This window comes from Triturus cristatus, chromosome 5_2, assembly GCF_964204655.1.
Source record: "Triturus cristatus chromosome 5_2, aTriCri1.1, whole genome shotgun sequence".
Taxonomy (NCBI): Eukaryota; Metazoa; Chordata; class Amphibia; order Caudata; family Salamandridae; genus Triturus; species Triturus cristatus.
In genome coordinates this window covers 497,157,984-497,170,012 of record NC_140588.1, presented here as the reverse complement: position 1 = coordinate 497,170,012, position 12,029 = coordinate 497,157,984, and the positions used below count along the sequence as shown (strand labels likewise).

Here is a 12,029-nt window from a genome sequence, read left to right as displayed (position 1 = left end):
TGGCGGGGATATTAAACAATTACAGGGGGTCAACCAGGAGATATATGGTCCAATGACCCTAGTGCCAACATGTTTCAGTCCTATCTCGGCCAAATTGGTCCTGGACTTTCTTCAGGGCTTAGAGTACAATCATCCCTGTGTAGTGCGGGAAAGGGGGGGGGGGGGTAAGTCCCTATCCTGTTTTTATTTTTAGGGAAGATAGCTGCTCCTAAAACCGAGTGGTAACAGATAATTTATCTTAGATTTATTCAAACTCCATTCCTTCTTGGGAGAGTCAACGTGTCACAGGGGACTCCAAGAATGGGGTAGCCGTTTAGTCAAGCAGCCATCAAGGGTCCTGCCCTGCGACATTACCTATTAGGTCCCGTGTTACCGGGCTTGTGCAACGCAATGCAGACATACACAAGACTTTTTTGTTGTTGTTGAAAAACAATCGCGAGGACAGGGCTAGGCGACAGAAGAACATGAGGGATTGCATTATTTAAGAACCCTACACACCTTTGGAAGTTTTATGGGAGGTCCACCAAATAAGAAAAACAAGGGCAAATAAGGAGAAGTCTTCCTCCACTTTACTTTCAATATGAACACACCTTGAGAATTGACTAGAGGAAAAGCGGTAGAAGAAAGAGAGAGAGAGAGTAATATCCCATTAAAAATAACTGGGATTGTTATTCAATAAACATATATAGGAATACTAACAGATCAGTAATATATCTGGAAGAAGAAAATGGGCAAGATGCCTACATAATGTGAATGAGAAATCTAGTGAAGGAACTAATTTATAAGACAAGTCCTTTGGCTTTAGGTTATATATAAGATTTTTATGATAGTGTTTCCTGAAGAAAATGAGGTAAACTATCCTAATACCACCGAAATGCTGCATTGACAACTTGTGATGAAATCTGTCACTTTTTAATAAATATTTTGATTGTTAGTTCTGTGAACATATAGAACAGTGCAATTCCTTTAAAAAAATAAATTGTGGTATGCAATATTGTGATATTTGGTGGATTATATTTTTGCACATAGTATATTGTTTTTAAAAGAAAATGTTTTGGAATACTTTTGTATTATATTAATGAAATATTGTATACAGTGTGTTTTTTATCAGAGTTTTAAATGAACTAGACATTTTTACATCAATCAGTGTTTCGTTGTTAGGACAGCATAGTTTACGAATGTGTAGGGTGAATGTCTTTGAGGAAGTAAAAGTTTACACTAAAAATATTGTATTGATAGTGAAAGTGTGAGACATAAAAGGGATCCTGCTTGTTTTAACTGATATTCTGACCCTGTCCCTTTTGTTAGAAGGGTACCTCTCCCATATTTGTGGAAATAGACAAGGCTACAGCAATTGGCAATACATGATACATAGGCTATTGTAAAAGTAGCTCACCATAGATCTCAGCAACAACTGAGTCATTTGGCGTCGTGGTAGAGTCAGTGAAGCAAAGTAGGGACCTGGACGATGGGGTTCAAGACGGAAACAGAAGTGGGAAGCAAGAAAAATGTACCTTTTTACCTCATTTCCTTTGATTCTGCCAATTCAAAGAAGGAGAGATTCCCGCCACAGTTGCCACTGCGGAAAGGCACATCGTAATCAGCTCGGCGGTAATCTGCTCTGGAATCCCAACGACAGCCGATTCTGCCTATCCTGCCATCGACAGGGTTGAGAATTCCTGGACAAGTCAGCAAGACCACAGCAGTCTTTCATCTATGGAACCGCCAACATCTAAATATGGTGGGTGGACCCCCACGCATGAGGGTGGCAGTGACCTCTGAAAAAGCGACAGTGGGACCCGATTCACCAAGATCTAAATCAGGCTTTCAGTCTGAACATAGAGGACTTCACTGGGACTAATGTCAAGCAGAAACTGGGCGACGTCTTCCTGGGTCATGACTTAGGACTTCACCTGTTTGGACTTTTCTCATCGTCATTGTCTAGAGCCTCGAACTTCCTGCTGGAGCTGAGGCTCCCACTGAGGCCCTGTGTTTCAGACAGCCACTGTCAAATAGCCCCTATTTAGATCCAGCTGGCACCCGACCTGCAGATGACCTCATAGACCAGAGCTTTTCTCTGGAAAAATGACAAAGTCAGAATATAAACCTTTCACCAGGATGAACCTGGCCCCTGTATCCAACACACACTTCATTGCAGCTGGTCTTACATTTTGACTTTGGCCTGCTCAAGCACGACCAGATACCTGCAGTTAGAGCTTTGTGCTTTTTACCTCTAGAAACATCAAACATTTTGAACAATCATATCTCCTGTTCCATACACCAGATTTTTGTCTATTTGTTCATTAAGATTTTCTCTATTTTTATAAATTAGAGTGTATTTTCTACTTTTTAACCGGTTTGGCTTTCAAAGATTTACATATTTCTCCTATGTTAAGCCTACCTGCTCTGCGCTACATCTACCAACGGTGGCGCTCATGTTTATATTCTTGAGACCTAACTGGACCTAGTAAGGAATAGTACAATTATTACTTGAAAAGGACTACCATCCACTTCAACTAATAATCCACTTTCTCACAATCCCCTTTTTTAAAAATGGCTTGTTAAAACTATTGCTTGGGTGTTTAACCTTCTCTTTAATATAAATATGTCTAAGGCACCTATCTCAGTAGGTTGGTACCTAACGTCTATTATGCACAGATATTTTATTAATCTTCTCCTCGCTGATCTTTTGTAAATGTTTTGTTATTTACCTTCATCTGTTGATACAATCCCCTTATTTTTTTTGCATGCTTTTACGGATAAGGCCTTTTGTCTTAATAAACTTCATCTTAAATCAACTTGATCTGATCTTTCTACTCTCGTGGGTGATATTGACCTCTAGTGAAAACTAATCTGGAATATTGGCAATTTTTCTGGGTACGATTGTAGGGCATATAGGAGTTTCAGAAATCTATAAAACCGTTCCAAATATCGAAGTCCTTCCTTTGGACCATCAAACTATTTAAATTCTTAATTAATTTACATGTCCCTCATCTTGGGGTTACCGTTCTGATCAGTCTCATTAATGCCTCTGAGTGTGTTTATTTCCTTCACCGACTCGCTCTTAGGGCCATATGTAGGTAGCATACTAGTTACCACTTCTTAAATACCGAACTTTACCGATTCGGTATTTAAGAAGTGGTAACTCGTATGTAGGTAATCATTCGGTAAATATTACCGAATCGGAGAAATTCGGTAATTACCGAATCGGTATTTACCGATTCGGTAATGAGGCATACCTTCCCATTGATTCCTATGGGCCTGGAGGCCCATAGGAATCAATGGGAAGGTATGCCTCATTACCGAATCGGTAAATACCGATTCGGTAATGGGGGGAGCACATTCAAGGGTGGCAGGGTGTCACATTGACACCCTGTTGCACCCCTGATTCCTGCATGTGTGCACATGTGGCGCACATACATGCCCTAAGGGCATGTATGTCTGCAGCATGGCACTGTTAGTGCAGCAAAATATTGCTTTTTGCAATGAATTCAGTATTTAGCACCAACATATATTTGGTGCTAAATACCGAATTATTTTCCCTACACATCACTCATTTGAGTGTCACCTACATCTCATTTCAGGATTCGGTATTTACCGAATCAGTAAAATTACCGATTCGGTAATTTTACTGATTCGGTAAATTATCGAATCCTGAAATGTTCCCCCTACATAGCAAGAGCCTAAATACCGGTCGGTAACGGGATATTTACCGAAAATCGGCCGTTACCGACCGGTATTAGGCTACCTACATATGGCCCTTAGGGAGGTGTCTCTGGCCAGTTTGTCTTCCATCTATAGGGCTCCCAATGCCTGTTTTCATGGAGTGCCAAAATAAATTATATACAGAGTGAGTGTTTTATTTTTTTAAGTACCCTAAACTATCCTCAGTTCACTTTTTTCTCCTTCAGTTTCATGAAGGAGTTGCCAGTTTTCATTGTGAAGTCTAGTCCGGAAAACCATGTTTAATACGTCTATACTCCCTAATTTAACTTGTTTTTACATTGTTACACTATTTTCTCTTCTAATAATAATAATATATCGCCCTAAAAAAGCATTCCTTGGTCTTTAGGATCTGCCTTTAGAGAGCTTGTGTACCGAAGCAGTTACAGGCACACTGGTTATCTTAAGATTTATGTTCTTAGAATTGTTATTTTTTTTATCTCAAATGGTTTGTTTCCGCGATTGCATTTCTTCAAGGGCAGTTTGTCTTACACGCCTGTTTGATAAGCTTGACGTTTTTTTTGTCACTAGAATGACATTAGTATGACAAGGTCAAGTTCTCCTTAAAGTAATTGTGTTCCTTATCTTAAACGAGACTAGCCTATCTTTGTATCATATTGTCTTTCTTCAAAAGGTAAAAAGGTCACGTTAAATGTTATGGGAACAGTAGACCATCTGACTGGGTCCCATTTATTTATTTTCATGTCATTTCTTCTGATATCTGAAAACGAGGGTACAAACGTTTAAAAATATATAGCCACATTTTAGCTAAGCTGTCTTTGGGAAAACTATTAGACATAATCCTTAAAATATATCTACTCCTAACAAAGATGGCAGACTTTATTGAAAACAAAGTTGCCAGCACTTAGGCATGGACATAAAGTAATTACTGTGCAAATCACTAGCACGCGCCGTTTGATTCGCCATTTTTGTTAGGTCTAATATTAGCCAATAAGATTTCATTGTATTAAAATTATGTGTATAATATATGTATAGGGGTTTTCAGGCAGCCCTCTTTATCAATTGGTCTGCTCTTGTGTCATTCACATTTTCTTCTGCCTAGTACAGCATCTAGCATGCAACACATGGGGTCAGCCCATTTCCACCATTGGCTAACTTTACTGTGCAAGGCTAAGTTCTGCCCTTTCACAAGGAGCAGATCACAGTAGTTCACATCAAAGAGGGACTGCTACGACAATGAATGTTTTTTAGGCCAAAAAAATATTTTTGCTTTTAGCCTATGGGTTTTTAGATTTCCTAGGGTAGAGCAGTTACTTTAACAATACAGTTCTGCAAAAACCATAACATAACAAAACAGGCTTGACAAAACCAAAAGTCTGGCAGCAGATGACAGACCTATTGGCTATGCTAGTACTTGATGTATTTTGTTTTGAGCTTAATATTTCCTCACTATTTAGCCTGCTAGCAAATTGGTGATGCTTTATCTCAAGTCAATAACAGAAACACGGGTTGCAGATGTTCCTAAAATGAGGGTTACCAAATATCAAGAATGACGCCAATAACATAAGAAACACACATATAACATAACCTGGTCCGTATATAAAGCTTGTATTCAATTCATACAATGTAAGAGTTTCCATAAGAAAGTGCTCTGTGTTCTGTGCTCAAGTAACTAGGGGCCTTAAGCCTGTGTATGGCGGACATAATACAAGGCGACAATGGAACAATGTACAATCAACAGAGCATATGAGTTTGTACAAAGAATGGGTCTTTAAATAGTCAGTCACTACTTCACCTTGTGGATATATCTTTCTCATAGACTAAAGTGTTGACGGCTTGTCGGCTTAGGGTGACCGGCGCGTTATCAGGACAGGAAAAAAGAGAAGCCGAAATCTTCGAAAAAGCAATGACCATGAATGAAAATTTAACCTGCAAGAGTGATAATATAATATAATATCCTCACTGGAAATGTGAGTTACTCACGCAAAAAAGGTCCCGGGAGAGAAACCTAGAAAATAAGAAGAATGGAGGACATACCATATGAGAATACATTAATCAACAGTAAACAATTTGCGTGTGAGAGCAAGGGAAATGGGCAGCCCAAGTGCCAGTGCCTGTGTCGGTGAAATGTGGGTTATGACATACAGGAGCCCGAGTTGAAAAACTTACTATACTGCTGCTGTTCTGCCTTCTGCCTATAATAAAAAAGAGATACTATACCGCAAAATCGCCGGATACCAAAACTGACCAAAAGGGTGTTTAGGGATACCACTTTATTCTCTCCTTATTGCAGATGTCATTAGGTAATATTTGGTAAATATTGTGTTGTTGTAAGAATAAAGTACTACAATAGTGCAACAATAAGAAACACGGGTTGGACATTCTGTTTATTGGGGAGGGGTTATTGTGTGCACTCTTGAGTTCTGCGTCTCTGGCCCCACACCTCCTCCTTGAGTAAACCTGAGACTGCTTGCCACACCTACCTTGAGGATCAAATGCTAAAGGAGTGTGCTTGGTGCTCTGTTTGTAGACCCGTTGTAGGTCCAGCCCCAGGGCATCAGTGTTAAGTGAGTCCACTCCCACGGCCTAACACTATGGCTGTGAAAATCAACCAGATTGAAAAGATTTTCCACCATCAGTATCTGTGAATTAGGATGTGGAATTTCAATGTGCTCTAAAACCTTGGTGAATTTGTGCTATTATGATGAATTGATCAATTTTGATTTACTTTATATATTCTGGTGTGGGGCAGAGATTAGGGTGGAATGCTTAATGAGAAAAAGATAATCTTAGAAATATAAAATATTTGAAAATGGCATCTGAACATTTGTTCAATGTAGGGAAAATGCAATTCTAAAATTTTAAGACTTTCATACACAGTGCAACATCGACAGTTTCTGGATCTTAAAGAAGTGAATTTGGAACGGCCTTTGGGTGGCCTAAAATGATAACAAACGTATGCCATTCATGCAGAAGTTGGGGTTCCGTGGTGTCTCTAATTGCTCACTGTACATCTTGTTTGGATCCAATAAAAAATGCCACATCATATGAAGAAAGAACACGTTCCACCAACGTTTGTATCATGAGAAAAAGAATGATCGTTGTTTTTTACTGTTCTGTAAAATTAAGAATAGGACACAACACTCTGATTAAATTAATTACTTAATTTTGGGATTTTTCTTTACAGCTTCTTGAAAGAAGGAAAGTTCAGAAGAGACCTGCAACCGCACACTGCTTAGTACAATAGAAGCGAGAGGGACCTGCTTCAAACACCTATCATGACCTCAGGATTACCCAGAAAAGGCCAAGTGGGGGAAGACGCTGACTTGCGCAAGGATCTCATTGGGGCAAAGTGTTAGGAGAGCCGTGGCCGAAGTTCCACTAGCGAAGCCTGAATGCTTTTCACAGTAGTGTTAATGGTTAAATCAACAGTAGTGTTAATGTTCAAGTATAACAGCATTGAATATCAATAATGCATCCGTATAGTTCCCCAATGTGAAAAATGTAACAATTTTGTCAAATGTAGACCTCTACTGCAGGAGTTATGAATGATAACTGCTGTTTCAGCTCTTTGATGTCCCAAATTCTGAAAGAAAAGTGTCTGACTTACAGAATCAGTTTAACGTAGGTACTGTATTTGGCTTTCTCATAGTGGTCTAATTATTTTCTTGAATAGGCATTATTTTGTATGTGGCCAATAACTGTTTAATTTTAGGTTTTTTTTAAAATCCTTTCTTTGACTTTTCTCTAATCTATGTAATTTCATATGTAAATATGTTTTTTCAAGTTATTGCAAAGGCCGTTGGAATTATGTGATTCTATTGCCATGGAATTTTCTGCATAGTTTTGGATTTGCTGCACTTCCCCTATCGACCGCCACCTGCTGCATAATTTTCAAATTTCACCCCAAACAAATTTTTTCTAGCTCAAAAATTACAAAAAAAGCGCCAAAAGGTGGTTCTGTGCAAAGGCAGAATCTTTGCAAAGGTTATCTGCCAATCTTTCAATTTTGCTGATCCAGCTGTCAAACAGGTGTTAATGGGGTGCAACGTTGACCACACAAAATAGCAAAATAATACTGTTACAGATTGTGCCGCATTATGCCACATAACTTTGCTTTGTTTTCGCATAATTTTGTCAACTCCAATGCATAATTTGGCCCCCCATTGTTGCATAAGTCGAGTGGCTATTGCTCACTGCCTAATTCATATGGCTTCCATGTAGTCCATATTTATTTTTTTACTGCTGCATCTCTCTCCTTACATAGTACCCTGTGTGTCTCGGCCTACTTTTACAGGATTTGAAAACACTGTTTTTATAATTTTTAAAAATTATAAGCCATTGCTCAATTTTCTTCTTTCTATTACAAACGGTCTTGGAAAGTACAGGGTATCAAACAGCAGCAAAGTCATTGCCTACACAGTGTCTGGCCTCCCCTTTATTTACAAATGGATGTAGGAGTGAGTTGGAAAATATACATTGGTACTTGTTAAAAAATCGAAGTGTCAATTTCGAAATATACCTAATCTCTAGAAAAGCAGCCCGAGTTATAAGGCAATAGTAATATTTATAAAATTCTAATATAGATCAAATAAGTCCAAATGTTTGAGCACCATTCATTCAATTCATATATGTGTTTTAGCATCACATAGTAAATGTTTTTTCCTATGCTTAAAGACTAAGCTCGATCTACGTTAGTGAGAGCAGCAAAACTGTTTTAACTTAATTGTTAGAGCCTCTTACGTTTCTTAAGATGGATATAGCCATATTGATGAGGTTTTAAGAGTGATGGCACAGTACGAATCAGATTAGCAAACACAGCTATTTTAAGATTGCAGGATCACAAGTGACATGCCATAGGTAGTGTAATAATAAAGGGAAATGGGCCAGAAGTGCGGTTCACTAGGTTGTGAATAGTGACGTTCCATAGGTATGGTAACAATAAAGGGAAATAGGCTTGAAGTGACAGTTCATAAGTAGTGACAAGTGACATTAAACAGGTAAGATAAGGATTAAAGAGAACAAAGGGAAATGTGTTTGAAATGATTTAGCCTGAAAAACTGTATCATCATAATAGGGTAACCTATATCAGCTGTAAGCCAGAAGAATGTGCGATGAAACATTTTTCCTTCTTGAAAGATTGGTGATGAAGAGAGAAAAAAAATAATGTACATAAATGTCGAAAATGGATAGCCAGATACTGTTTCTGAAAGATTATGGAATAAAGTGATACATTTTCAGTTGTGAGTAATATACTTTTTCTAAATGTTAAGGATCTCAAATTGGCATAAACCGTTGTCCTCAAAATGTTAAGTTAAGGAGTTTCAAAAATGTAAATATATTTTCTATTCAGAGATTTCTACACTATACAGATGTTTGAATGTATGAGTAAATGGTATTTGATAGCCAGGGGGTCCCCTAAGTGGGTTGGGTGTGGGAATTGAATGGACAAAGGTAATGTTACAGGTATAGTATCTGAGATAAATATCCTTCTTCATCTCAGCATTTTCATGCACATGTGCAACTTAGGTCATTATTAGAAGAGATAGGTCAAAGACAAGATTGGTGGATAAGGCTATGTGTGGGAAGGGGTTGGAGGAAGATAATTTTCCAGATAAGCAAAACATGAAAATATGAATTGGTAAAGAGTACAAATGTCGTTTTTTAAATAGAAAATCTGACTTCTATAGTTCTATTCTAGCATCCTTATGTAGTGCTGGTTTCTCCATTATTTACTATAAACCCTTTTGAGTGGCACTTTCAGTTTATTTACAAAGTCTGATGCACAGTACTAATGTGGAAAAAACAAGCATGACCCATAGGAATGAGTGGTACAAATAAACAGCTATTCTGCACCTCACTCTCACATACCCTACTGGCTCAAATACATACTAGTCAGGTAGAACAACTTTCCCTCCTACTCCACAGTTGACATTGCTATCGCTTCTGTTCCTGACTGTATGGCATGGAGGAGTGGCCTTCACTTACTATGGAGGCGTAACTCACTAAACAGTGAGGTGGAACTCTGTTGTGAGTGCATACATGAGGTCAATTCCCCCTAAGTCCGTCTTGAATCCACATGCATAATGGGCTATGGCAGACATAAGATTTGCGATAATGAAAGAGGGCGGCTTTCTGTGGGGCGGTCATGTGGCCATATGAGCAATTAAGTTTGCCTTCTTCTGGTGCTCAAAGCTTTTAGTGGTGACTCACTGCTTAGAGGTTCGGGTCTGACAACTTCTTTCTGTGCAGTGTTCTTCTTAAGGACAAACCAAATGACCCAGAGAGCCGCCAGGAATATGTCCACTGTTAGTTCACCAAAGCTTACTTGCTGGCCACTTAGCCTTTGGGCCCCCTTGATCTTGTCTCTCCATTACCCAGAGGGGCAGCACTGCAGGCAGGTGGCACAAGTGCCATTCCTTTCGCCTCCAGATACTTACTCTTGATGCACTCCAATGCACACAACACCAGGAAATCAAGCACCCACAGTTTAGTGTCATTCATCCAAGTTTCATTTTTAAAAAGACTTAATTGAAATATCAATATAATATAACGATTGAGGAAGTGAAATAGTGGATTCATTTAGTACAATGGAAAAAAGAATCAGAATAAACAACAAAAGTCTTATATAATTTAAAAGGAAAAGGAGTCAAAGGTAACCATAACAAGTGAACAGATCAGGAGTAGTAGCACATTGAGACATGTAAGTTACATCTAGTTTATGATGGGAACAAACACATTTCCTTTTCACTCTGTATGGTAACTTAGATGAACATTTCCAATTTAAAGCAATTTGTTGAAAGGCAGTGGCTAAGAAAATATCTAACAATTTACAGGTAGGAAAGGTAGGGGAAAACCCATTAGTTAATGTCCCTAAAAGAGAGTGAGAATGTTAAAAGAATGCAGTAATTTAAACATTTGTGCCATTCGTAACCAGGATTTGTGCCAAAAGGAAAGTATAATGGGACACCAAAACAACATATGCATAAGATCACTATTGGGAAACTTACAAAACTAGAATTGGGAAGAGGTATCCTTTAAAAGCTTTGGACATGGGAGGGGAGTAAAATAAAGTCTGTGGTAAATAAAAAATAGGGTTTGAGTAATGCTAGCTGTTTTAGAAAATTCTGTAAATTCAGGACTATATCTTATTCCAAAATTCAATATGCCACTTCACCGCAAAGCGCCTTTCCCAAAGGAGTTCAGCTTTGAACTTAATATGGATAAGAGATGCGAAGGAAAGCCATTTGTAAATAATAGATACCTTAGGGGAAGAAGTGAGAAGATTAGTTAAATCAGAAGTATGTGAAACAGAGAGGGGAATATCTTGTAAAGATAAAAGAACATCTAAGACAGAAATTATAAGGAAGGAAAAAGAAGTGTGAAGAGATTGAGGAAAGTGAAATTAATATTGAATGTAAGGAAAAGAAATAGGAGCATCATTTTCAAATAACTGAGCTATCCACATAATACCTTTATACTTCCAAGAGCGCCCAAAAATTGGTCTGTTATGAATTTTAACGTGTGTATTATACCAAAAAGGCATGTTAGGAAAAATAGAATGCAATAATGTAGTATAGGAGAAAGTTGGTCGTATCAAAGAACAAGCATGTTTAAAAATGGGAGAGGTAGTAATAGAAGATTTAGAAGAGAAAGAGATAACCTCTTCTGGGGAAAATGGGTTAAGTAAAGCTTTTTCATCATCATGAAATGTCGAAAGGTGAAGCCAAACCGGAAATCCAGAAAGGATGCAACCCAAACGCTGTATGATATCAACTAAAATCTGGAAAATTTACACCACCTTCAAGGTTTGATTTTTTGAGAAAAGACCCATAAACCCTAGGTTTCTTATTTTTTACACTGAAATTTTGAAAGAAAAGAATCTATGTTCTTAAAGATAGCTCTGGGGATGTTTATCGGCATCATAGAAACAGCATAGACAAAAGAGGAGAAATCATTGCCTTAATGGAATCCAACCAACCTGCCAAGACAAATTTAAAGGATTCCAGGAAGAGAGTACACTGTCAATTTTAGCAAATTGTGCCTTAAAGTTAATAGAAACAGAATCTTCTACAGAATTATTGAACCAAATACCTAGGTATTTAAGGTTAGAAGATGGCGCCCTCTGAAATGCAGCGTCTACAAAGGAGTGTTTATTGGTATATTTATTTAAAGGAAGAATTTCAGTTGTATCCTTGTTGATTTTATAACCTCATACTTCAGAGAAGAAATATATTTTCCTATTTAGTGCTGGTAAGGACATTTCTGGGCACAATAAAAAGAAAAGAAATTAGCATACGCTGCTAATTTTAGATGACTATCACCATTTTGAAAGCCAGATGTGG

General features: G+C 38.0%; 1 protein-coding gene across 1 annotated transcript in view; it reads left to right on the top strand.

Annotated features, from left to right (window-relative positions):
• BBS9 (Bardet-Biedl syndrome 9) overlaps nt 1-8,931 on the top strand; it is a 1,933,935-nt gene extending 1,925,004 nt beyond the window's left edge. The window contains exon 22 of the mRNA XM_085607489.1: nt 6,872-8,931. Coding sequence (XP_085463615.1) covers nt 6,872-6,879 — 8 coding nt within the window. The 3' untranslated portion in view covers nt 6,880-8,931. The remainder of the gene's footprint in view (nt 1-6,871) is intronic.
• The last annotated feature ends 3,098 nt before the right edge of the window (nt 8,932-12,029 follow it).